The 25,619-nt window shown below is 47.1% G+C and overlaps 1 protein-coding gene across 1 annotated transcript in view; it reads left to right on the top strand.

Moving 5' to 3' along the window:
• COBL (cordon-bleu WH2 repeat protein) overlaps window positions 1-25,619 on the top strand; it is a 180,434-nt gene that overhangs the window by 21,115 nt on the left and 133,700 nt on the right. The window contains exons 3-6 of the mRNA XM_088018680.1: window positions 1,260-1,463; window positions 13,737-13,947; window positions 15,651-15,879; window positions 22,413-22,510. Of these exons, the coding sequence (XP_087874806.1) occupies window positions 1,260-1,463; window positions 13,737-13,947; window positions 15,651-15,879; window positions 22,413-22,510 (742 nt within the window). The remainder of the gene's footprint in view (window positions 1-1,259; window positions 1,464-13,736; window positions 13,948-15,650; window positions 15,880-22,412; window positions 22,511-25,619) is intronic.

Below are 25,619 nucleotides of genomic sequence, written 5' to 3'. Positions count from 1 at the left end.
GGTCCTTATGTACACAAAAATGTCTCTATATGTACGTGTATATATATACACATATGTATGCATACACGTAGACAGACATACCTTTATATAAAATAAAATACGTATGTCAAGTAAGGCCATTTGCTTTCCTGAATAATCTGGAGGAGACAAGACTTTCTCAAAATGTTCATGTTCTTCATCATATGGTTTCACTTATTTGTGGAACATAAGGAATAACATGGAGAACATTAGAAGAAGGAAGGGAAAATGAAGGGGGGGAATCAGAGGGGGAGACGAACCATGAGAAACTATGGACTCTGAGAAACAAACTGAGGGTTCTAGAGGGGAGGGGGGTGGGGGGATGGGTTAGCCTGGTGATGGGTATTAAGGAGGGCACGTACTGCATGGAGCACTGGGTGTAATGCACAAACAATGAATCATGGAACACTGCATCAAAAACTAATGATGTACTGTATGGTGATTAACATAACATAATAAAATAAAATTATAATAAAAAATAAAATTAATTAAAAAATTTAAAAAAATGTTCCTGTTTCTCAGAGGGGGTGGCTTGCTGTCAGATGTTTACAAATCTCCTGCAAAGTGAACTGAGAATTCAAAGCATAGCTGGGAATAAGGTGACAATATTATCACCCGTGTCCCTTGCTGCCCAGCAGCCACCTGCATGCACAGTGGCCTGTGGGTGGGCGTTGGTCAGATGGGCTTTCTGGCTAATTTAGTACATCCTGATGCTGTCATAACACATCCCCAACATCATGGATCTGTGGATTCCAGATCCTCAGCTGGTCATGGTCATGGATTGAAGCTGGAGTGAGGCAGACCATTGGTGGAGTCCACGTAATTAGGTGGCCACTCAGTGGCTCAGAAAGGGCTGGTCCACGCAAACTCTGCTGCACCAGCCCCTCCTTGACCTGTATAAATTATGACCATGCCACTCGCTGGTGGTAAACCCATTTTTCAGCGGATCCTCTCTTTTCAATCACGCTTCTTTTCAAGCACGCTTCCTTTCAAGCATGCTTCTTCTGTTCTTCTTAATTGTCCCCTTTCTGTTAGTATTGAGGAGTGTGCCAATTTGGAGGATTTCGAAAAAGGGTTATTGTACCTCAGAAGGCTGTTCTGAGGAGGGAGAAATACTTACAAGGATGGTTTGTCATGAGGGCAAGTCCTAGAAAGCTGCTGGATGCTCATGGGTGATGGTATTAAGGTCATAGTTGGAAGCTGTCACCTCATTCTGTCCTCCTGTGCTGTCATTGTTTAAGGAGGAAGATGAAGGCTCGTGCCCCCCCTCCTCCTGGAAAGCCCACCACGCCGAATATGCACAGCGGACAGAAGCTTCCCCGGGATGTGTCCCCCAGCCCTACGCAGAACCTGCTGCACATGAAGGAGACCTTGAGGAACAGCATGGTGGCAGTCACCGTGGTTCTGCCCAGCGGGCTGGAGAAGAAGAGCGTGGTCAATGGCAGGTAAGTGTCCGGGCACCTCGGGGAGGGGTCACTGCCATCCATTCTCAGGTCCAAGGAGAACTGAAAAGTGGATCGTGCTGCGTTGCGCTTGCTCCCTTGTCAGGTCGGACCTGGGGTCTCGGGGGTACAGAGCTGGGTCTAGGTGACAATCCAAAGTGGCTCACCTGGATGCCCATTGGCTAAGTGGCCCCTCCCCAGCTCGCCATCATCCCAAGGGAGCAGGGACTGCAGAGCTCAGTCCTGGTAGAGGGTGAGCTCGGAGGAAGGGCGGGGATCACAGGCCCGTGTGCATCTCCAAGTAGGTGGCCAGCTCCAGAGCCCGCGCCAGCATCCTTGGCGCCAAAGTGATGCAGCCAGGGCAGCCTCCCGAGTTGACCCTTCCAGTGTCCACTGACAGGCTGGCCCACAGAGGTGTAGACACAGTCAGCAATCAATTTTCCAAATGCAGCTTCCAGTGCACGTTTACACTGACGGCTAAACCCTGACCCCACCAGTCTCCAGCCCCGAGATGCCCACCGGAATCCTTTCTCAGATCTGCACTGCCCGGGAATGTGCCTGAGGTTAAGGTCACGTGCCCCTTCCTCTTCCCACGTCAGCCACACCGGAAACATTGGCAAAGCCTCCTGCGATCATAGTATTCAGAATTGTATTACCAATAGAATTTCTGATTTTTTTTCAAGATACATCATCACGTTGTTTGATCGATTTTGTGCTACGACTGTTGTTCCTGATAACTTGATCTATAGGAACACATTTTCACAGAGTCACAGGAAACAAAACATTAAATCTCAGTGCTTATACAGATTTTATGATAGAGTATGATGGAGTGACCAACTATGTATGGAAACGTTCCAGCATAAAAATATGTCTAATTCTGAGGCAGGAGTGAATAGAAGTCATATTTCTCACAAAACGAGAATAAGAGATGATAGGACTTATTTCACTTGTAAAAAGCAGTTTGCTCCAATATTTTTTAAAATGGGTAATGGTGGAAATCACACCACCGTGGGTGTTTTTATTCTGGTGGTTGCACTGCAGAGAGTGATGGAACTCTTTTGTTTTAAAATATCAGGATTTGGATTCTCCCTGAAATTCTATGCTTTGCATCTGTTTAAACTCTATCATGAAAATTCTAGGTGGCAACTTAACGCACAAAGGAGTGCATACATCTTACAGATCATTCCACGGGATACGCGAACAAGGGGAGGAAGCTTGCTGCAGGCCTCTCTACACAGCTGGGGGCGGAGCTGATGAGTTGTGGGGTACGGCATCTCTTCCCGTGCCAGATGATGCCAACCCATTTCCCAGGGTGGAGCCACCCACCCACCCAGTGTGAGGCTTGCCCCTTGGGGGGGGGCCTCCTGTAGCTGGGGTCCCAGCCGCAGGGCTCCCGTGGAGGCAGTTGAACTTGGTCTACGCTGGATCCACGAGGGAGGCACCCCAGCCTGCAGCCTCGCGGCTCCCAGAAGCCAGTGGCTCTGTGGCGGTTGCTCTAGGCAGAGCTTCCAGGGGTCGTGATGTGCAAGTGATGAGAGTCTCTGGTCTCTTTGTTTTACAGAGTAGCCCTTGTTCTAAGTACATTTTTTCACCGAACTTTGTCTTGAGAAGCATGCCATGTTACTATGGGTTTACAAACTACTTTAATACATGTGTGAAGTTTGATCAGTGAATGTATTATGGTTTAGTCACCATTCCTATATTTTCAACCCGATTTTTAAAAATATCTTATTTATTTGAGAGAGAGCGCATGCGCACAAGAAGGGGGCGAGACAGAGGCAGAGGGAGAAGCAGGCTCCCCCCTGAGCAGGGAGCCCGACGCAGGACTCGATCCCAGGACCCTGGGATCACGACCTGAGCCAAAGGCAGACGTTTAACCGACTGAGCCACCCAGGGGCCCCCTACCCAATTTAGTTATACTTAAAAATACTGTTTATTGAGGTCTGTCTATGAGGACACAAGGTAACTATGTCCTACTCGACAAGTCTGTAGCTCAGTGCACACCCAAGAAACCATTGCCACTATCAAGCTAGTTACATATTTTGTAGACAAATGGCCTGGTGGGTCCTGTCTTAACACACTGATACCTGGGTCCGGTTCTCCAAATGTATGCAGAGAGATAGAATACCTGCCTGACAAGTACAGGTTTGAAATGGTTTGAAAACCATTTCCAAACTGAACGCTTTCTTAAATTGTATCTTTTTAAAATTCTTTTCTTTACAAAGTAGAAGCTACCACTTTGTAGCATGGCAATGTAGCTATGAGAAAACATGCAGCCTTAAAGATCGAGCATTAAAAAACTTCCCTCTTCTCCAGCAGTAAATTAGAATCCCTCTCCCAAGCTTCCTGCAGGATTAAGTGAGTCAGAGCAGTAGCCCATGTGCTTGCTTAACTGGGACCTTGGCATCTTGGCTGGTGCTGATTCAGCAGCTGCTTGCCTGGGGATTTGGTTTTATGTGTCATGCTCTTTAATATCAGAGCAGGCTGAAGTCCAGTTCCCAACCCTTGCTTAAAATAGATCTACTGATTGTTAATAAATGTGGTTTCTCTCTTGTTTTATTAGAGAACATGCCCAGCTTTTAATGGGACGAGCAAGCAGTTGAAAATTTATAATCAGCCCCTTAACCATGCTTTTTCCTGATATGAAAGATTGTCCGAGAGGAGACATTAGCAATTGCAATCTGATGATTGCATTCTGCATATGACTGATTTTTTTTTTTTCTTTTTTAAAGCTTCCTTTGGATTCGGAAACTTAAATAAAAGCCGCAGTCTGTTCTTACAGAGATTAGGACATGAGAATTCGTGTTCTGGGTCATTTTTTTTTTTTTTTTTTAAGATTTATGTATTTACCTTAGAGAGAGAGCAAGGGGAGGGGCAGAGGGAGGGAGAGAGAGAATCTCAGACTCCCCGCCGAGCACGGAACCCAACACAGAGCTTGATCTCAGGATCCTGAGCCAAAATCAAGAGTCCGATTGAGCCACCAAGGTGCCCCCATATTCTGGGCCATTCGTAAGGGAAATGCTCTGGCCTATGATTAGGAATGGTGTTATTAGCACTGCATAGGGACATTGGGGCACACTTAAAGAGAAGATCTTTGAAAAGACAATGCCCTTAGGGACTCCTGGGTGGCTCAGTCAGTTAAGTGGCTGCCTTCTGCTCAGGTCATGCTCCCAGGGTCCTGGGATCAAGCCCCATATCGGGCTCCCTGCTCTGCAAGGAGTCTGCTTCTCCCTCTACCTCTGTTTCTCCCCCCACTTGTGCTCTCGCTCTGTCTCTCTCAAATGAATAAAAAATCTTTAAAAAAAAAAAGAGAGAGAGAGAGAGAGACAATGCCCTTAGGCAAAAGAGAGCTTCATAAACCGTGTCAATCTCTAGAGTGTTGGGGCTGTTTTGATGCGGTAGTCAGTTCCATGTTAGTACACATACCCAAGGGGCCCGGGGCAGGAAAAGGCAAACATTCCCTTTGCAGAATATAGGAAATCTCCCTCGGTGTTCATTCCTGTGATTCTTCAAGACAGACACACTTACGACTGTGCAGGATTTGTTTAGGTCTCGATGCTTATAAAATAGCGCAGGTTCTCATAACATGGTATTGGGTCTGCACATTCCTTCTGGAGAGAGCTCACCTGCTCCAGGTTGGAGCGGAGGGAGGCTGTGAGTTCCCATCAGCTCTGGGGGTGTCCTTCATCCGACCTCCCCCTTGAGGTGTTGGCAAAGCCTCTTGCTCATCATGGCTCCCGAGCTGAACGGAGCCTGCTCTTCTCTGGCATTCAGCGAGTTAAGGAGTTGATGTTAGAAAAGGCATTTTTGGTGCTGGGGAGTCAGCCAGGAGAAGACAGTTCTCTAAATAACTGGCTGACAGGTTGCTTTGGTTTAATTTGATTTACATTTTTGTTTGAAGATTATCTTTTTTTAGAAGACTTCATTTTTTTTAGAGCAGTCTCAGTGTCCTAGCAAAAATGAGAGGAAAGTACAGAGATTTCCCACATACCTTCCCCCCCAACTCACGATCTCCCCATTATCAACATCCCTGGCAGAGAGGGGTGCCCATTACAATCAGTGAAACTGCACAGACGTATCATCACCACCTGGAGCCCCTCAGTGACATCAGCTCCACTCTCTGTGCTGTATGTCTGTGGGTTTGGACATACATATAATGATATGTGTCCACCATGGTAGTACCTCACAGAGGAGTTTCACTGCCCTGAAATCCTCTCAGAAAAAAATGCCCAGGACATGCAGCCCGCTCTGGTCACTGTGGCTAGAAGTGGCTCTCATTGAACCATATTTCCCATCAGCCTGGGGAACGTGTTTGATCATCCCTGCTTTTAGTGACTGCCTCCCTGAAATGCTTCTGCCCTATGAAGGCTTCATTCCCTTGATTGTTTGGGTGAAACCTAAGAGCAGCTGAAAGCTGACAGTGACAGAATGTCTGTCACATGCAGACTATGATCATCAGACTCCAGGTACTACTGGATTTCCTTCCCAAGAATCTTTGCTGTGAGCAAATAGCATGGTGATGGGGCAACCACAGGTTATCACCTGTGTGCTGCTCCCATGAAAAGGTGTGTTCTTTGCTAAACCCACTATTTAATGGCTCACAGCAGGTGCCATTCCTGGTTGGGATTTGGTGTGATACCCATCACAGAGAGGGGAACTCTCATTTTGTGGGATCCTAATATACAAGAAAGAAAAGAAAAGAGAAGAGAAGAGAAGAGAAAAGAAAAAGGAAAAGAAAGGAAAAGAAAGGAAAAGAAAAAAAAAGAAAAGAAAAGAAAAGAAAGAAAAGAAGAAAAGAAAAGAGAAAAAAGAAGAAAAGAAAGAAAGAAAAGAAAAAAAGAGAAAGAAAGAAAGAAAAAGAAAAGAAGGAGAGAGGAAGGAAGGAAGAGGGAGGGAGAAAGGGAAAGGAAATGGAAAGGGAGGAAGAAAGAAAAGGAGGGAAGGGAAGGAAGGAAGGGAGGAATCAATTTTCCAAATGCAGCTTCCAGTGCACGTTTACACTGACAGCTAAACCCGTCAGTAAAGGAAGGAAGGAAAGAGAAAAGAAAATAGTCTTTTTTTCGTTGAGCAAAATACATACCTAACACCTAACTTTTCTGAAGCAACTGGGAGGAAGATATCCCAGCGAGCAGCAGAAGGACATAAATCTCATTTACAAGATGACCATTTTGTGCAAGGAATGGGGAATTCAGTGCTACTGGAACATGGATGGAGAAGGGGAATTACACGGGCCTGGACGGGGTGGTGGCTGTGTGCTAGTGAGTCTCGTGTGGGTCATTCCTGAGCTCCCCGGGTCTCAATCAAATAAGATTATGCAGGCCACCAGGGACACAAGGCTGTGTTCCAGTGCCAGGCAAGTCATAAGGAAACTGACTTGTCAGAACATTAATTTTCCTCAAATGTAGGAGACAGTGGTCTTCTATTAAAAATTGCGTCCGGGGGCGCCTGGGTGGCTCAGTCCGTTAAGTGTCCAACTCTTGATTTTGGCTCAGGTCGTGATCCGAGGGTCTTGAGATGGAGCCCCACCTCAGATTCCATGCTCAGCGTGGAGTCTGCTTGAGATTCTCTCCCCCTCTCTCGGCCCCTCCCCCTTCTCTAAAATAAATAAATCTTTACAAAATAATAGCATCCAAATTGCACGTGCACATTTAAAATAAACACTAACCTAACTTTAAAGATAGTTGGGCTGTGTACCAGCTCCCCCAAAAAGGCACATTGACTCACCGGCCAAGTGCGAAGCACTCAGCAAAGGTGTGCTTGTGTTTGACCTGGACACAGGAGGCACCAGACTCTGAAGATAAAGGTCAAAGGTGATGCAGTCAAAGTTAAGAGAGAGCACAAGTTACCATGGTAGGAATCTATCTAACCAGTATGCACCTCGTGTTGATATCACCTGTCCACACCTGTCCAGGTAATAGCTCGTGACGTCACACATAGCCAGAAAAACTGTCAGGCTCCCAGCCTCTGCACGTTTCTCTCTAGGACTAGATGCTCCAACTGGCATTGCCTTCTGAGCAGTTTGAAAAGCTGAATGCCTTAGACTTCTCTAAGTCTTAGTCTCTTCAGTTGGCATAACCCCAGTCTATCCTAGATCACACACTGACAACTTTTGCAGACCGTGGTGGCTGTCTGGCCCCAAGAGGCATTTGGGTTTTGTGAGGGTGAGCCCCCAGGATTTGGGGGTTTGGTGCCATCATCCTGATGACTCGGCTTCTGACTTGTACATGGGATGAAGGTACCCCTTCCCTTTCCATTTTGCTGCTCTCTGGTTCCCTCTGGCCTCACTTGACAGCCTGAGGACCCAAGCTTCCCTGAGACCAGATTCTTGTCGGTGACTCGAGCCTTGAACCTAGACCCCTGCCTCTGACCCACAGACTTCTCTGCCTGTGGCTTCTTCCATCTCCTGGTCTCTCCATTGTCCTTTGGGTGTTCTGCCTGTGTGTTCCTTTGCACCCGACCTCGTCCATAGGGGCCACCTCTTGGATGTCACAGAAAGCTGCAAGACTGCACTTTCTCCCAGGACTTGCTCTGACTTGATAGCCAGATTTTGCCCTGCTCATGGCTTGGGGAAACATCTTGGCCTTGGTTTCACATATGAAACTAAGCTACGTTCAACCAGTTTAGGATTTGACTGTACCTGCAAATTAAGTGTGTTCATTTTAACATCATATCCAGAAGTGGTTACCTTTTTTAAAAGAAGATTTTATTTATTTATTCCAGAGAGAGAGAACGAGAGAGAAAGAGCGAGCAGGGGGAGGAGCGGAGGGAGAGGGTCAAGCAGACTCTGCGCTGAGGAAGGCGCTCGATCCCAGGACCCTGAGATCATGACCTGAGCCGAAATCAAGAGTGAGACACTTAACCAACTGAGCCACCCGGAGGCCCCCAGAACTAGCTACCTTAATGTAACTTGTAAACTCAGCATTGAGGGACCCATTTATCTAATCAGCACATTTGTACTAAATGCTCATTTCATGAGTACAAGGAGTAAATCGGTTTTCAAAGCGTGGTCCCTGACCATCAGCGGCTGCATCCCTGGGAACTTGGTAGAAATGCAAATTCCCAGACGAGTCCTAGTGATTCAGAAACCTTGAGAGAGGCCAAGCAATCTGACTTTGACCATGCCCAGACTTTCGGATTAAAGGTTAGTCTTTGAGAACCCCAGCTGCAGGGCATGCCACCGGTTCTGCTAGAGGTACCAGGATGAGCACACGGTCCCCGAGAGGGAGCCCAGGGTCGCGCTTGCACGACGGAAGGAAGAGAGCTGTAGGAATGGCTAGTGCTGCAGCTCAGGAATGATCCTCCACGGCCTGACCGCAGGAGGGCTTTGCGGTTTGGCTAGAAGCGCGTCCCAGAGAGGGGCGACTCGTCACCTGGCCCAGCTTGACGGAAATAGGGCGCGGCCTCCCTGACTTCCCTGTCCCAGCCATGTGGTCCCCAGGAGCCTGCTCATGTCCTCGGGTCCTGAGCGCCTCTGCATTTGGGGCGGGGGTATGGGCACAGGCTGACCATCCCTCTGCCTGGCCCTCTGCCAGGATTTCAGAAAGAACCGCCTGGGAAAGAACATCAGCTTTTTCTTATCAAAGCCAGACTCCTGCCAAAATGTTTCATGAAGTCTATAAACATTTGGGCAGTAATAGTTTTGTTTTTTTAAAGAAAGATGTATATTGGGTAAATAAAATATATTACCAAAATTCTAAAAAAAAAAAAAAAGATGTACAAAAAAATTTAAATACTTTTAAGCTTAAAAATAGAGATCACCACAAATACCAGGAAATCAATTTCACTCCTACATTCTGAGCACTTAAGAGGCGTTTTGGGGTACAACAGATTGAAGAGGTTGGCGGGGGGGAAGGATGTTGAGGAGAAGTTGGGAGAGAAAGCCCCAGAGACCCACCTCATGACCCTCCTCGACCGCCATCAATGTGGTTTTGAGTGGCCAGTCCTCTTTGTTACTTGGGATCAGAGAGAGAGAGAGAGACTGCAAATGGTGTTTGTTTTTGTCTTATTCAGGCTGCCTTAAAATACCACAGACTGGGGGCTGCCACAAAGGACATGTTTCCTCACAGCTGTGGGGGCTGGAAGCCCAAGGTCAAGGTGCCAGTGGGTAGATCTCCTTCTGAGGTGTCTTCCTGGCTCATAGGCAGCCATCACTGCTCCAAGTGCTCATATGACCTCCTCTTTGTGGGTGCACAGAATAAGCTCTCTGGGCCTCTTCTCGTAAGGACACTAATCCTGTCCGATCGGTGCCACCCTTATGACCTCATGTAACCATAATTACATTCTTAGAGGCCCCGTCTCCAAATACAGCCACACTGGGTGTTAGGGATTCACCATGACTTTGAGGAGGACACAGTTCTGTTCATAGCGGTGTTAATGCTGGGTGTCCACCGAGGTCCAGGGGATGTGCTTTGGATTCTTAGCAGTGATGGTTTAGTCAACTTTCTTAGTACACCTGATTCTTCTTTTGACATTCGGAGGGTGTCTAGTTGCCTTGCTTTCCTTCTTTGTAAGATTGGGGGAATTTGATGGTGCAGTCTCAAGGATGCTACTTCGAGTGTTGGGATATCTCAGTATTTGCTGAGAGCAGGGTGGAGTTTAGCCACATACAGACAGGAGATGCTCTGCTCTGAGCCACGTAAAACATCTCACCACACAGAATCCCCAAACAGAAAAGACCGGAACGAATGAACTCATGTATTTCGCAAACTCATCACCCTTACCACATGCCTGGTGCTGTGCTCACTACCTCACAAGTGTTCATTCATTTAAGTCTCTAACAGGTGGACATTGTCTGTATGCCCTCACCAGTAAGGAAACTGAGGCACAGGGAGGCAGGTCTGAGAATCGGTAAATGGTGGTGCTCAGACTCCATCCCAGGCAGCTCCCCTCAGGTGCCTTCACTGAACTGCCCTGCTGATATGGGAAGGATGCCCACACCTCACAGAGCTGGTGTGTGCAGAGCTGCTGATCCGAGGCAGGTGCCGCTGCATCCAAGGGCAGGTGCGAGGTGAGGAACTGTCAGGCTCAGGAGGTGATGAGAATGTGTACGAGTAAGTAGGCAACCTCTTCCAGTCTCTGGAAAGTTCTTTCCTGTGGCCCAGTGGCATAGGGACCCACTGAGACCCTGCGGAAGGTGCACACTGACACCCGGTTAGAGACACTACTGACCTCTGCAGGCTGCGCTCTACACATCCATACAGGAAGCCCGCAGGGACCAGGCCGTGCCTCTGTCCATCCTTGGGTGCTGCCATTATGCTTTGCCTTTCCTCTCTTTCTGGGTAGATTTTTCCAGTGGCATCAAAGACGTTTTGGAAGAACTGGCATACTCTTGGGAATTTAGTATTTTTAAATGCCAGCCAATAGCAGATTCACTGGTGGGGTGAAAAGTGGCAGAAAGTCTAACCCCCCTCCCCCCCACCTCATTTTGCATGGACGTGATCCTAAAAAGCAGCGTGCAGTGGAAAAGTAGTAAATGGGGTCGTGTTTCAAATGAGCCTGGGGCAGGGTCACACAGAGTGGCCGACCCTGCAGGAAGCGTTGCAAGATGAGCTCATGCTTTTGGACCCAGGTCCTTGTGTTTGGACTGGTGCATATCGAGCTTCTCAAGTGCAACCCAACTTTGGTCCTCATCAGGATGCCGCATCCCTCCGGGAGTCACAGATGCAGACGGCCCGAAGGAGAGCAAGACAGCTATCAAAACCTGAGCTCCTCTCACCCCAAAACTTCCTTACTTGCTTGTGGGAAACCCTCTGTCCTGGCTTGGGTTCTTCCACTGGGAAAGGATGGTGTCCGATTTGCTTGTCTAAGTTGAATTGATAATAGACTTTGTGTTCTTCATACCATTTAAGCACATATGATGGCCGGGCTGGGCATCTGGTGTTGGGTTTTATGATCATGCTCTTATATTAGTGTTTTTTGTTTCTGGTTTTTTTTTTCTTTTTTGCCTTCTCCTCCCCCAAATTTAATAGTAAATTTGAGGAGATAGTTCCCCAGCACATAGAATTTTCTGCTTGGGAACTTTTCCTTCTTCTCTCCCCCCAAACATTTTGTTGAGAAACTGCTTCCATTTCCAAGTGTTGAGAATGTCACTGGAAGAAACTCATCCTGCATTAAATGAACTATCGAAAGCCAGAATGGATCAGGCGATTTGGGGGGGAAATCCACCAGACACACAAGGCAGAGATTTGGGCGGCCCATTATTTATTCAGCCAGAAAATGGGTACATCACTGTGCTAGCACATTTAATCAGTACTGGCTTCGATGATAGCAGGATGGGTTTATTCTCAGTGATGGAGAAAAATACACCCTGCTCCAGAGCTGACTGCTCCTTTTCAGAGCATCTAATTCACTGTTTCAAACATGTTACTGATTAGTGGGTTCAAAGAACAGAAAGTAACATTAGTAGCTTTTGTGTTCTTTGTGATTTACATTCTAAGACTGACTCAAATTTTGACAGTTTATTTGTGGGAAAGGAGCGAGCATCAGATGGACCAGGGTCCCAAGCTCGCTCTGCCTTTTCCTGGACACCTCACCTCTCAGACTGGGTGACAAGGAGGGGGAGCACATGAGTGACATCATGGATACACAGGGAGCGGTAACAAATAATAGGACCTCATTTTAGCATTGTTAGAAGTCTGTTTTCTGTACTGAGACTTCTCAGTGGAATGTCATCATGCCTTGGAGCCTTCTTGTTGCGTTGCATGAAGCTTGTGATTGGAATAAAGATGACTTTTACCCCGGAGCTGAAGGAATCGGAGTTTACAGTATTTACAGTGTTATTAGCCAGTGTGGCCGTGTGCGCTGGGGCACTTGTGAGCCTGCGCACCGCCTTGGCCCCACAAATGCCCCATCAGAGTCCAGGGACCCAGGGGAAATGCTGAGTTGTTTTGTATCAATCCAAGGGGCGCCTGGATGGCTCAATCGGTTAAGCGTCTGCCTTCGGCTCAGGTCATGATCTCCGGGGACTGGGATCAAGTCCCACATCAGACTCCCTGCTCAGCGGGAAGCCTGCTTCTCCCTCCCACTTGTGCCCTCTCTCACTCTCTCTTGCTGTCTGTCTCTCTCTCTCTCTCTCTCTCAAATAAATAAATAAAATCGTGTCGATCCAAGCATTATGATTAATTTTCAGTTGTAGCAGTTGAATAAGAAGTAGGGCACTTTGAAGGGACTCACTTTGGCTTGGGGCTTTCCCTGTGGTTCTCCTGTCTGGATCCAGGGTCTCCAGCAGCCCACAGCCCTCGGGGTGAGTGACAGGTGCCGGGCTGCATCAGGGCAACCCGGGCACCTGTGTGTTTACAGAAGCACTGCGAGTCTGCAGTCCGCACCCCCGGACCCCCAGACACCTGGAAAGCATAATTATGGCCAGAAATAATTGCCATGTCAGTTACTGATTAAGAAATAGGTCACAGGAAAGACCTATGCTTTCATGGAGGCATATTCTCTATTGCTTGGGAGATTTAGGGAAAGAGAGATCAGCTTTAAATATAAAAACATTCTGCCAGGCAGATATAAAAGAGGCAAAGGAAATTCTTTGGAGTAATCTGAATTGTTAACTCTCCTCCCTTGGTAAACAATTCCCTGTGGTGGGGGACATGATGACAGTTTTTGACATTCAAACAAGGTCATTTTCTTAGGTTTTGTTTGTGTTTTTTTTGTCTTTAAAAAGGCATAAATTTTTTTTTAGCTATCATCTTCGACTTAAAATTTTCAGTTTGGGAGCACCTGGGTGGCTTAGTTGGTTGAGTGACCGACTCTTGGTTTCAGCTCAGGTCATGATCTCAGGGTCACGAGATCAAGCCCCAAGTTGGGCTCTGTGCTTAACATGGAGTCTCCTTGGGACTCCCTCTCCCTCTGCCCCTCTCCCCTGCACTTTCTCTCTCTCTCTCTCAAATAAATAAATAAAACCTTTTAAAATTTGTCAGTTTTTAGGAGACATTATATTGATGAACCACTGAAAATTTAGTCTTTATTAATATAACTTGTGCTAATTAACCTTGTAGGATTCAAGTCAACATATCCATGGACTTAATACAAATATAACTCTTTTCCCAGCTCTGGTGGTTGCTCTTTCAGGCATGTTGTTTACTAGTGTTGGAAATGTTAGGAAACGCTGTCCAGTCGTGAGCCAGGAATTCATGAGCTGTGATTGCATGACCACATACACATGACCAATTTGCTCATTCACCTACTGGTGCATGGGTTTGACCCTTACTCAGCTTAACCAAAGGGAGAGTGCAAAAACAATCCTAATTAATGTGATCTGTTTCCCTTTTTCAGCCATGCAATGATGGACCTACTGGTTGAACTTTGTCTTCAGAACCACCTAAATCCGTCCCACCATGCCCTGGAGATCCGGTCTTCGGAAACCCAGCAGCCTTTGAGTTTTAAGCCAAATACTTTAGTTGGGACCCTGAATGTGCACACTGTATTTCTCAAAGAGAAAGTTCCCGAAGAGAAGGTGAAGCCTGCCCCACCCAAGGCACCTGAGGTCAGTAGGACCGGGGCCGGGGCGGGTCGGGGGTGGGGGACACTTTGTTATCTGAGGGCATATGCAGACACCCGTGGCCGAGGTGCTGAGGAAGGGGGCTGGTGGAGCCCCTCTTATCTGAGCAACACATGCAGACAGCTATTAAAATTTCTACCTCCCTGCTAGGCAAAGTTAGGCCCTAAACTGAGCTTCTTTTAGAAGATGGAAATTAACCAACTTTAATAATATTCATGGTTGTATCTTTGTTCCTTTGGCTATTATAGAAGAGGAATCTGTCTAGAGCAGAGCTAGCCGTTGGAACTTTCTGCACAGATGGAAATGGTCTATCATTCTGCACTCTCCAAGGCGGTCACCCCTGGCCACATGAGACTTAATATTAAGCAGCTGCAATGCAACTAGTGTGACTGAGAAACTGAGCCTTTAATTGTATTTAATGTTAATCAATTTAACTTTACATAACCGCAAGTCACCAGCCGATACCTTGTTGAACTAGTTTTAGAGATTCTCCTTCTGTTCTGGAGGTCCTCCTGTGCAAGGAAGCCATGGGGAAATGGGGGAAGATTCGAACTTCTTCCTGGAGAGAGGAAAAACAGGAGTTTTCCCTTTTGAGAAACCGATGTCAGAAATGTTTACTCGTTGCCCTTGGAGCATATCTTATACATAGATGTATTTCAGGCTTTTGATTATTGATTAAAATGAACTCCAGCTGCTTATGGGATGTCTTCATAAACCTTTGCTGTGGATCTTTTAGCCCCATTTAAACGCTTTTAGATTCTTGGGAATTTTTACTAGATTTTTCTGCTTCTAAAAATGGCGATGTGGCCAACAGTTCATCTTCTATCAACTTTTAGGTTTGGGGGGCTTAATAAATTTTATTTGGTGCCATCTCTACTCTGGAAAGGGGCATGGATCCACCTCAGTCAGATTTTATTCAACCCACATTTGCCGTGGTCCCCTCTCCAGCGTTCTCAGACAATGTTGTGCCAGTAAAGGCCAGGAAAAATTTGACTGCATGAAACTGTGGCATATTACTTTTTTTTCCCAATGGCCAGTGTATCGGTAGACATTCAGAATCAGGTTTAGTTACACTGCTTGTTTTGTTTTCTGATTATGATCTCCATCATTACGTGTCTATTACATGTATGTCTGTTGTATGTCAGTTATATTTCTGTAGCTTAAATATATGTGTGTAGTGTATATATATATATATATAAAACGTATGTACACAGACATATTTACACACTATATATATTTACATAGATATTAATATATTTATGTGGGTCTCTTAGCTATTTAACTAAAACTTCAATATCTTGGGTATTTTTAGGGTTTTTTCTTTAAATTGAATTGTTCATGCCACTTTCAAACTCTTTTCCTTCACAAAGTCTAGGTAAGTGCTTTGTGTCGGGTCTGTTTGGGATCCTTGAAAGGCAGCATAGGTGTTAGATTATAAATCCAGACCCCTCACGATGTCCATTCTCCTGTGTTGTTAGCAGTCTGTTCCTTAGTGAGAGATTCTAAGGGAAGTTCATTGTTCCAGGTGTTTATCGTTCACTTTTCAGTACGGCATTTCCCCCCGTGACCCACTGAGTTTTGGACAAAGGGCTCGGGCTGCACAAAATCTTGCCGTCATCAGTTCCTGCACACAAGCAGCGGGTGAAGCCCACATTTACAGAATTGTTTCATCCCGGGTGTTCTTCCAGAAATCTGTGCGCTTGGTAGTGAATTACCTGCGAACCCAAAAGGCCATCGTGCGTGTGAGCCCCGAGGTGCCGCTCCAGAACATTCTCCCGGTCATCTGTGCGAAGTGTGAAGTCAGCCCAGAGCACGTGGTGCTCCTCCGGGACAACATTGCCGGGGAGGAGGTGGAACTTTCCAAGTCCCTCAACGAGCTGGGGATAAAGGAGCTCTATGCGTGGGACAACAAACGAGGTGAGGCCCCCTTGCGTCTTTGGCACCTGCCCTGTAAGAGCACAGGCAGGAAGCGGATGCCCACCGCCTGTGAGGACTCGAGGTCCCCAGTAGACACAGGTACCCGAATTTTCAGGCAACCCAAATGCTGTCCAAGGCACTGTGGAAGTGGGCAGAAAATAAATGTGGTTTATTTTCTGCCCCCATGGCCCTCTGTTGTAATTGTGCCTCTTTGCCCCCCAATCCTGAGCCTATCCTGAGCATCACCCTATCTCCTGTGAGCTGCGGCGAGGTAAGTAAAGAAGTAGCTCTTTAACACGTCAGCCGTCTTCTCTTGGATTTTTTGTTCAGTTGCTGGTAACTGCCCCCAAGTCTCAAACATTGCTCATCATCAAAACCAGTGGCAAAGGGGCAGCTGTGTGGTTCAGTCAGTTAAGTGTCTGCCTTCGGCTCAGGTCGTGATCTCGGGGTCCTGGGATCGAGTCCTGTGTCGGGCTCCCTGCTCAGCGGGGAGTCTGCTTCTCCCTCTGCTCCTCCCCCTGCTCATGCTTTCTCTCTCTCAAATAAAGAAATAAAATCTGTATTTAAAAAAAAAAAAAAAGCAACACACAAAAAACAGTGGCAAAACACATGTAGCTCTTTTTCTAAAACTGCCCGCATCAGAGTTCATGAGATCAGTCCCTGAACACAGCTCATGATGCTGCCTTGGTCTTCCTCACCATCGATGCCAGAGACAACTTACTCCTCGTGTGAACTTGGTACTTGACTTGAGGGCCCCGAGCCGCTGGGGAGAATGGCCGCTCAAGAGGTCGGCGTTGGCAGGAGACCGATGTGTGTGGGAGCAGAGTTCCCTGATTGACACAATGCGCGGACTGTTTGGGAACAGCTGTCAGACCAAAATAAATAAATGAATGACTGAATGAAAAAAATAAATGAATATCCCTTGACCTTAGCATTATTAAGATGAACTTCATAAAAGTGCCTTATTTTCACGAGGCTTGTTTGATATCTGTGGCCTTTTATTTATTCCACAAATACTGAGTAGGTTGGGTTGTTGAAATACATTCCATTTTTTCATGTTTTTCTACTGTTTGTTTCAAATTCTTCCAAGAAAATCTGCTTTTCTTATTACCAGGTTTTTTTTTTTTAAGATTCTATTTATTTATTTCAGAGAGAGAGAGAGTGTGTGAGCATGAGCAGGGCGGGGGGCACGGCAGAGGGAGAGGGAGAAGCAGGCTCCCTACTGAGCACGCAGACACTTAACCGACTGAGCCATCCAGGTGCCCCTCTTATTATCGGTTTTATTGCAAAACCAGTGATCATAGTGGAACCTCCTCTCCTCCCCCGAGTCTTGGAGAGGTTCTGGACCCCTGGTCTCATTTGACATTCAAGAGAGCGTTTTAGCTCAATAGCGTGTAAGATGCACAGACTATCTAGTCCTTCAAAAAAAGTGCTCTGACATTTGAGAGCAATACATCTTGTGCTTTATGCAGCATCTTTTTAAAACTCAGACAAGATTATTCCCAGCATCTGCTACATGGGCCTGGATATAGCGGGTATGTCTGTCTGGTTCTATCAACCCTATATAAATTTGGTTTCTGTGCCTCTTTGGAAACAGCCTTCATTTGGCGAAAGAAAGAAAGAAAGAGGAAGAAAGAAAGAAAGAAAAAGAAAAAGAAAGAAAGAAAAAGAAAGAAAGGGAAGGAAGACTGTCCTACTCAAGTATGTGAAAGAAAAAAAGGCTTACACAAACAACTCTTTCAATTCTCAGATATATCTTGAAAGGTAGATGTGGAACCTTTTTCCCGGGAAGAGTCCTAAAACTTGCCGCCCCATGCAGGAGTGGATCCCAACAAGCTCACGATCGTCCAGAGCACAGAGCTGAGGGGACCCCCATAGGTCTAGGGCTCCCTCTTTCCATCCCCATGCAGGGCAGGATACAGGTGCTGTCAGATTTGGAAGCACCTGAGCCCTGAGCCTTGAGTGCCCTTCACTGCCTTGGGCGTCCTCCGAGGGATCCTTCCCTCTGGGGAAAGGGGACCCTTCCCAGCATCCTCCCTGGAAAATAAAGGCACAACAGCCAGCATGGCGGGTGACCTGCTCCAGCCCAGTGGCCAACATCCCTTTCCTCTGGACCATACTGGGCCATGTGCCACGCCTGCTGTGAAGCCTTTGATTATCATCCCTGCCAAATGCCTTTATCCGTACGGGCAGTCAAGTATTTGAGGAGAAAGGAGAACATTCCGGAAGATGCCGTAGGGAGCCCTCCCCTTCTGGCCCCTCTTGCATTACGGCCCCTCCCCCGCAAGCAGCCGCTCCAAGGGACGAGGACCATGGCAGGGGGGAGAGGTGTCGCTAGGCAGAGACCCGCCTCCTCTGCAATGCCTGGTGGTGGCAGCTTGAAACAGCAGAAGGCTCTGCTGCCACCTGCTTCCATGGGGCACCTTAGCAGCCAGGCAGCTACGGGCTCTAGGAGATCCAGGGCCAGGAACGCAGGCTGCTCGGCCCTTGGCCTCTCCTGCAGGGGCCCGGGCAACCCCCTTCCGAGGCTCAGGGAGGGGCCGTGGCCACGGTCAGGTGCTGCTGCAGCTCGGGGGCTTGACCTCGCTCTCTCATTGCCTGCTTCTTCCAGTTCTTCTGACCAAAACCCAGTCGGAGCCTTCCCTGAGCTGTCAAGGTACGGTGAGCCGGTTCCGGCCTGGCTTTGCATGGCTCTGGACGAGGGTGATGCATGGACGTGGCATTTGCGCGCAGGGTCTGAAGGAATGCAGGTGTGCCTTGCAGCCCTTCTAGGGGCATCTCGTCAGCTGACATGTAGGTTGGGTTTGGTTTCTTGACTCCGTGGATGCTTGAGAGAAGAATGTCCCTCGTGTGGGGATTTGTTGTGCGGTTCCAGTGGCTGAGCAAATGAAGGAGGTTGGGGTAGAAAATGCATCCTTTAGGAACACGGAATTTCAGGGCGAGCGGAAGCGGCACATGCGGAAGACACACCGTTTTCCTTTCTAACTGTGCTCACCTGCCCTTGAGGTCCGTTCTGTCTGCTGCAGACTTTTGGGCGGTATAGACTGTGAAATGTAATCTTTTCTGTCATAGACAAGTATACAGATGATCAGTCCAGCTTCTGAATTTACTCTGATGCTTATTTGTCATACACTTGACATATATACACAGATATATATATATATATGTACATATATATTTATATATACGTGCACACAGATGCATATCATATATTGGAATTTATGTGAATTTATTGGACTACACGTGCACACACACTGTCTCCACAAAGTTCATTAATGAGTATTTATCTCTTACATAAAAGATAGTAACGGAACAAAAGTGGACATTGGTCTGGAACCACAGGCCATGCATGTTGCGTCTGACCATAGCCCTCATCGGTTATGGACCCCATCGCACCGTATAGATGGATATTGCAAACAGAAAGATTCTCTTTTAAGAAGCACCATGAGTGGTAGTTGTTTTGAGCAGGGAAGTCATGCATGTGAAGCCTTCTTCAGTCTGGATCGGTTCGATTTGGGGCTGTAGGCAGACGGAGAGCAGCAGAGACAGGTGGTCGAGACTCCTGTGTGCCCGGGCTCCTGCCGGGGACCCGAACTCAGCAACTTGCCTGTGTGAAGGATACCCATGCAGGCCTGGGTCTCCTCTGGCCTTGACTTGCTTGTGACCATGCTCTGGCCACTGAACGGCTCTGACCTTCCGTTTTCTCCTCTGGAAAAGTGAACGGTTTGGATTCGCTGGTATTCGGGAGCCCCCACAGCCCCTTTCCTCCCCTTGCACTGTTCAGCTCATCTATATTATTCTCCAGATCACATCCATACTTCAAAGAGTATGTGCTTTTTTAGAGATGGAGCATGTCGTCCCCTACACTTTGATTGCTATTTAACTTCTAGTACACGAGAGAAAACCGAAAGAAAATCAGGTTCCTGCTCAAATTGCCGTGTGTTTGGAACCACGGGTTCTAGGCCTGATGCTTGTGTCCTCCCAGCCCGGCTGTGTTTCCATGAAGAGTTACCGCCCTGATGTGTGGCAGGCACCTGCTGCCCCTTTACCTGATGGGGAACACCAAGGAACATCAAGCGCTCTTGCTCTGCTCTCAAGCTGACCCTCCTGCTTGTCTGCTGGGTCCCAGAGGCCTCATAGAAGGCCCCTATCAGTATAAAATCGCCAGTCCCTTGCCCCTATACCTCAGACCGTCTGCTTGGGGCCCCCACTGCCTCCAGAGAGCCAACAACCTGTGGCCACATAAGAAAACACCTCTTGGGTCACTGCAGGCAGGCTCCAGCGCCTGGGCTGTCCCTGGGCATCCAGACCAGCCTCTGTCCCTGTTCAGGAAGAGAAAAAAAGAGGCTCGATTCTGTGACAGTTTTCTGATCAGTCTGTCATTTCTGTGGTTGGTGTCATTGCCTATGTGCCCGTAACACTTTCTCTCTCTCGTTCACCCGCCGGGCACTATGATATCACACATTTTACTATGTCTGTGTTCACCTATCACTCAATTCTAAAAACATGATTAGTTATGGATACACATATTAAGGCATACTGCTGTTTACCTATACGTAGCTTTACTCTGTAGTATACTTGCTATTAATTTCCATAGCTCTGTGCTTCGCGTGGAGGATCACAATGTGATCAGCCATGAGATCCACTTCCGTACGTGCACGTGCATGGACACGTGCCTTGGGATTGGGGCTGCCCCGCTCACTGGTTTGGATGTCGTGTGATGTGGAGGGTGCTAGTGGCTCAGCTGGGGCCACTGCACATAACCAAGAGCCTTGGCTGTCAGTACTAAAACCTGAGCCTTTGCCACTTACGCAGTGATTTAAGGAATAGAGGTGTTTAGGTTTTACTTTGTTGGGTGGACAGTATTCGTGTTAATGCATTTATTAGTAGCATCCTGACTTTTATGTGTGTTCTCTGATTGGAGTATGAAATTCTAGGGCAGCGGATAAGGAAGTTAACTGATGTGTATACCTGTTTTGGGTTGCTATTTTCACAGCTGACTTGTACAACCCCAGTCCAGATGTTCTACCTGTGCATTGCCCATCTGGCTCTCTAGCGGTTGGCAGTGGGCGGGGGAAATTCATTTTTGTATCCTTCAGGAACACCTAAATGTTTCCCCTCTGCCATCTCTGTGTGCTTGGAAGAGAAGAACCATTCATGAAAAAAGCCTGGAGTGGCCTCTGGAGCGTCAGCAAGCCAGTGAATTATGGCAATCAGAGATGGCGGGGCACCATGTGTCCCAGGCGGTTACCTGAGCTTACCAGGTGGTATCGAAATAATCCTATGAATCACAAGAATCGCATCCAATCACATCTCATTTCCCCACCTTCCGGAGGCTGAGAGGTGGGAGGATTCACCCCTCTGCTGATGAGGACAGTGAATGCAAAGAAACACCGTGCTCAGGGTCCGGGCTTAGGTCTGGGTCGGTCAGACTGCAGCACTGGTGCTTGCCCCCGGGGCCAGTGGCAGTTCGTGGTTCAGAGGAGTGAAGGCTAAGATCACCATGTGGCTCAGGAGCTTGAACTACCCCAGATGTCTGTTGCCTTTGGCAGTTCCCCATCTGGAACACGACGGGGCTCGTTCCAGCCCTAAACTTCTGATGAGGAAAACACCAAGAAAGAAGAGCAAAGACTTGGAGCCCAAAAATAACGAAACAATAGAAGAAAGAGAAATGGGCCCCCTGGAGAATGTAATCAAAAAGGAAAACATTCTGGTTGAGGTCGAGGAACACAAATCTGGAAACGTGAATCCTAGATTCTTGTGATTGGATGCCAGTCTTGTGGATTCATGGGATTATTTCGATACCACCTGGGTAAACGATCGCTGCTATTCCATAGTCTGGACATGAGTGGGGCTCTTCAAGCCAGAAAGTTGTCGATTTATTTTGTTTAGTGTTTTCACCTCACTCGCAATTCTTAAAGCAGACGTTTCACACAGATGTCCCGGTCCTGAGGACTGTGCTGTCGGCCCGAGGGTCGTGAACCACGTGTGGCTTGTGGGCACCTGGAGTGTGGCCAGTCCAAACCGAGTTGTGCTGTGTGACCAGCACACTGCATTTTGAAGACTCAGTGCCAAAACGAATTTAAAACTTCTCATTCATCATTTTTCTAGCAATTATGTGATGGAATGATAACGTTTTAGATATGTTGGATTACATAGAACACATTACTAAAGTTGCACCTGCTAGAGAATGTAAAATTGCATGTGTGGCTCAATTTTTCTAGTGGACGGTCCTGCCCTAGAACTTTTTATTTGTTTTTCTCATTCACATACAGGGTTCAGTCCCACTCAGAGAAAAATGCTACCGAAATCACTGAAGATTATTATAAGAACTTCAGTGATTTCATAAATGGGGCTGGAGGCTTTGAGGTGGCTCGAAATGCTTTGAAAGGCATAGTTGGTGGTTTTACTGTCTTGTAAAAACTGGAAGTTTAAGAGTGGAGGATTCATTTGTTGAGATTTTTAAAGAGTGCTGTTTAATCTCGTTTCATATGCTGATAATAACAGCCCTTTTTTTTTTTCCCCTCCCCCAGAAACCTTTAGAAAATCATCGCTTGGCAATGATGAGACAGATAAAGAGAAGAAAAAATTTCTGGGATTTTTCAAAGTTAATAAAAGAAGCAGTAGTAAGGTAATGGATTAAATACACGTTGGATTCTGCATTATGGAAAAGTAGTTGCTTGGGATGTTTGTACTCACCCTATCTTGGAATCTTTCTAAATATTTTTAGGAGTATTCATTCCTTCAGGTGAAAGGGAGCTTATCCATACGCACCAAAGTGGCTGACATATTTCCACACGTGATTCCTAAAGCTGGGGGGTAGCATTGTATTCGCCAGCACGGCACGAGGTCGCGAGTGCGGCTCGCTGGTGCATGCGCAGTACCCGGTGTGAAGCGGCAGCTCGCTTCCGGCGCATGCGCAGTACCCGGTGTGAAGCGGCCGCTCGCTTCCGGTGCATGCGCAGTACCCGGTGTGAAGCTGTGGCTCAGGAAACACCCTGTGGATTGATGAATGAATGAGGGAGCGCATATTTATAGAAGACAATCCATATTCCTACAAACGAAATGCCTTTAGAGCCTGTTTAACGTGCGAAGCCTCTCAGAGCTGCTCTTGGGCCTTTTTTTGGAGAAGGGTGTCAGTTGTTGAACGGGTCTTTTGCTAGTAAATTTTAGATGGGCTTTGGTCTTCCCAGTATGGTTTGGACTATCCTGCATGATAAGTTAAATGTATTGATGTTGTTGGTCTTTATTGAATAAATCTTAGAGTCATCTTTTGGAGGCCTTGTTGTAGAGTGAGGCCATAGTACGGAGAATAAGACTGAAGATTTTTACAGTCACTTCTGAAATTCCCAAAACCACAAATGCCCTCTCACTACCAAGAAATGAAACTGCTCGTTGTCCCTGTTATATTTGTCTAAATGGTGTGTTTGGCTAGTATCTGGTAGTTTCTCCTTACTAATAAGTGGGACTGAAAAAGACAAAATTGTTCTAGCCAATGCTAGGCTCTGATACCATCAGGTCGGTTTGGAAGTGTCCACCTGTATACAGGTGAAAGCAGGGTGGGAGGGCAGCCTGGTGTTGGCAGAAGGGCGCCCCTGCCCTCTGCGGGGACCCGTGCGCCTGCACACCAGGCTGCGCATCTCATTTCCCCACCTTCCGGAGGCTGAGAGGTGGGAGGATTCACCCCTCTGCTGATGAGGACAGTGAATGCAGAGAAACACCGTGCTCAGGGTCCGGGCTTAGGTCTGGGTCGGTCAGACTGCAGCACTGGTGCTTGCCCCCGGGGCCAGTGGCAGTTCGTGGTTCAGAGGACGGAGGACGGTGAGCCCCAGGAGTGAAGGCTAGGATCGGGAGCTTGGACCACCCCAGGTGTCTGTTGCCCTTGGCAGTTCCCCACACACAGCGCAGCTAGCTCATTTTCTCTTCCATGTCCTGATGCTTTGATTTTGATTTTGTGAATCTCCTTTTTGTTACTGGTCGTTATGTTTCGACATGCCCTTTGAAAGTCTGTGCTCCACATGTCTCCCTTTAGATCCCTCGCATTTCCTCCTCCCCATCTTGCATTCCCGCCCAGCTCCTCTTCTCTCCCCTCCCCTACCACTCCCATCCCCCTTTTTCTCCCTTCCTCCCTTCCCCACGCCCCTCCCCTCCTTTCCCTTCTCTCTGGTCAGGTTTACTTGAAATTACAGATTCAGACTTTTACATCTGAATTTCCCTTTGCTCTATCAAGGCTGCGTGTCTTGGTTCCTAAAATTTGGGAGGTGAAGTTTGCCAGGACTGCACTCCCCGCCATCCTCCTTCATCCTGAAGGCACCAGTTCAGAGTAAAACCTACCATTTCCTCGCACTGAGATCTTAAGGGTCCTCTTGTGTCTTCCTCTTTTTGAGAGAGGAAACTGCAGGCAAAGCCAGTAAAAAAAAAAAAAAAAAAAAAGTCGAGAAATGCTTTTGCTTTAAGTAAAATAAGATTGCCTAAGGTGTGGGAGATTAGAGACTGCCCAGCTTCTGAGGGTTCTTCAGGGACACCACCCCAGGAGGACCCCGGGAAAATGCCACAGGCTGCAGGGACTCCTGTCTTGCCTGCCATCTTGGCACCGTCTTGGCCAGCTGGGATTATTTTTCCTTTCTAATGTACCCCCTCTCTTCCTGTCACTTACACTATGTAAGTGAAGTGAAGAGAAGTACTCTAGACTTCTCTTATGTTGTTATATCCTTACCGGATTATTTGTTGTTTTTTCTTCATTCCTTGTTTTCTTCGCTTCATGGTTTCAGATGCTAAGTGCAACTTCATTTCATCTTCCAGAAGCCTGGTGAGAGAGGTGCTACCCACCTCATGTCACAGGTGCAGGAAAGAAGGCTGCGTCCCCCTGAGCTGACCCTCGGGCCAGTGGCTGTCCGAGGTCAAACCAGCCTGTCTTTCCCGAGCCCTGGCTCTTCCTCACCCGTTCACACTGTAATGCTTGACACATCCAGAACTCCACTTTCATGCACTAATACTAAGAGGGTTTGGACGAAATCATTATTTACATGGTTTCTAAAATCTTACGATGTCAGGTAGTCCACAAATGTCTCAAGAGGACAGAACGGTAAGAATGGAGAAATATCAAGGTGATTAAAGCTAAAGGAGGTCTTTACAATATCTGCTTGAAGCAAAAAATGTGTGTGTGTGTGTGTGTGTGTGTGTGTGTGTGTGTGTGTGTGTGTGTATAAGATCTCCACAGAGGATATATTTGAGGGATTTCATTTTGGCTGAAGTAGATGAGGGTGTGTATCTTTCCTTGTTTTAAAACTTTGTTATTTTACTGTTTTAAAAACATGATAATTTTGACATTATTTATTCCCCTAACCCAGAGGTTTTGAAAAAGTACCTAAGAATCACCCTAAGACCTAGGTTAATAATGGGATCCTGGGGTCATCTGCCCAAAGACTCTCATGTTGAGGGGTCAGGTTGGCAGCCCGGTTGCACCTGGTGATTCTGTAGCTGGTGGCCAGCACGCCGTCATGCAAAATGTCCTCTTGAAGAATGAAGTAAGATGTCATTACTGTTTATCTTTTGTGGACAGACAGTGAGATATTTGGTGATTTATTTCTGTATATACTCAATGAGCAGCACAGTGGTAAACCGAACTTAAAACTCAGAAATCCCCCCAAAACTAGTCAATGAATTGGCTTTTTGAGCAAATTCCATCAGCTCAGACTCGTGAAACTACTGTTTTCATATTATATGTTTTCTAAGCTAAA

Source organism: Eumetopias jubatus, unplaced genomic scaffold (assembly GCF_037043125.1).
Source record: "Eumetopias jubatus isolate StellerSeaLion01/CBP00866 unplaced genomic scaffold, mEumJub1_p1.0 scaffold_14, whole genome shotgun sequence".
Classification (NCBI taxonomy): Eukaryota; Metazoa; Chordata; class Mammalia; order Carnivora; family Otariidae; genus Eumetopias; species Eumetopias jubatus.
This window is presented reverse-complemented; position numbering and strand designations above follow the sequence as displayed.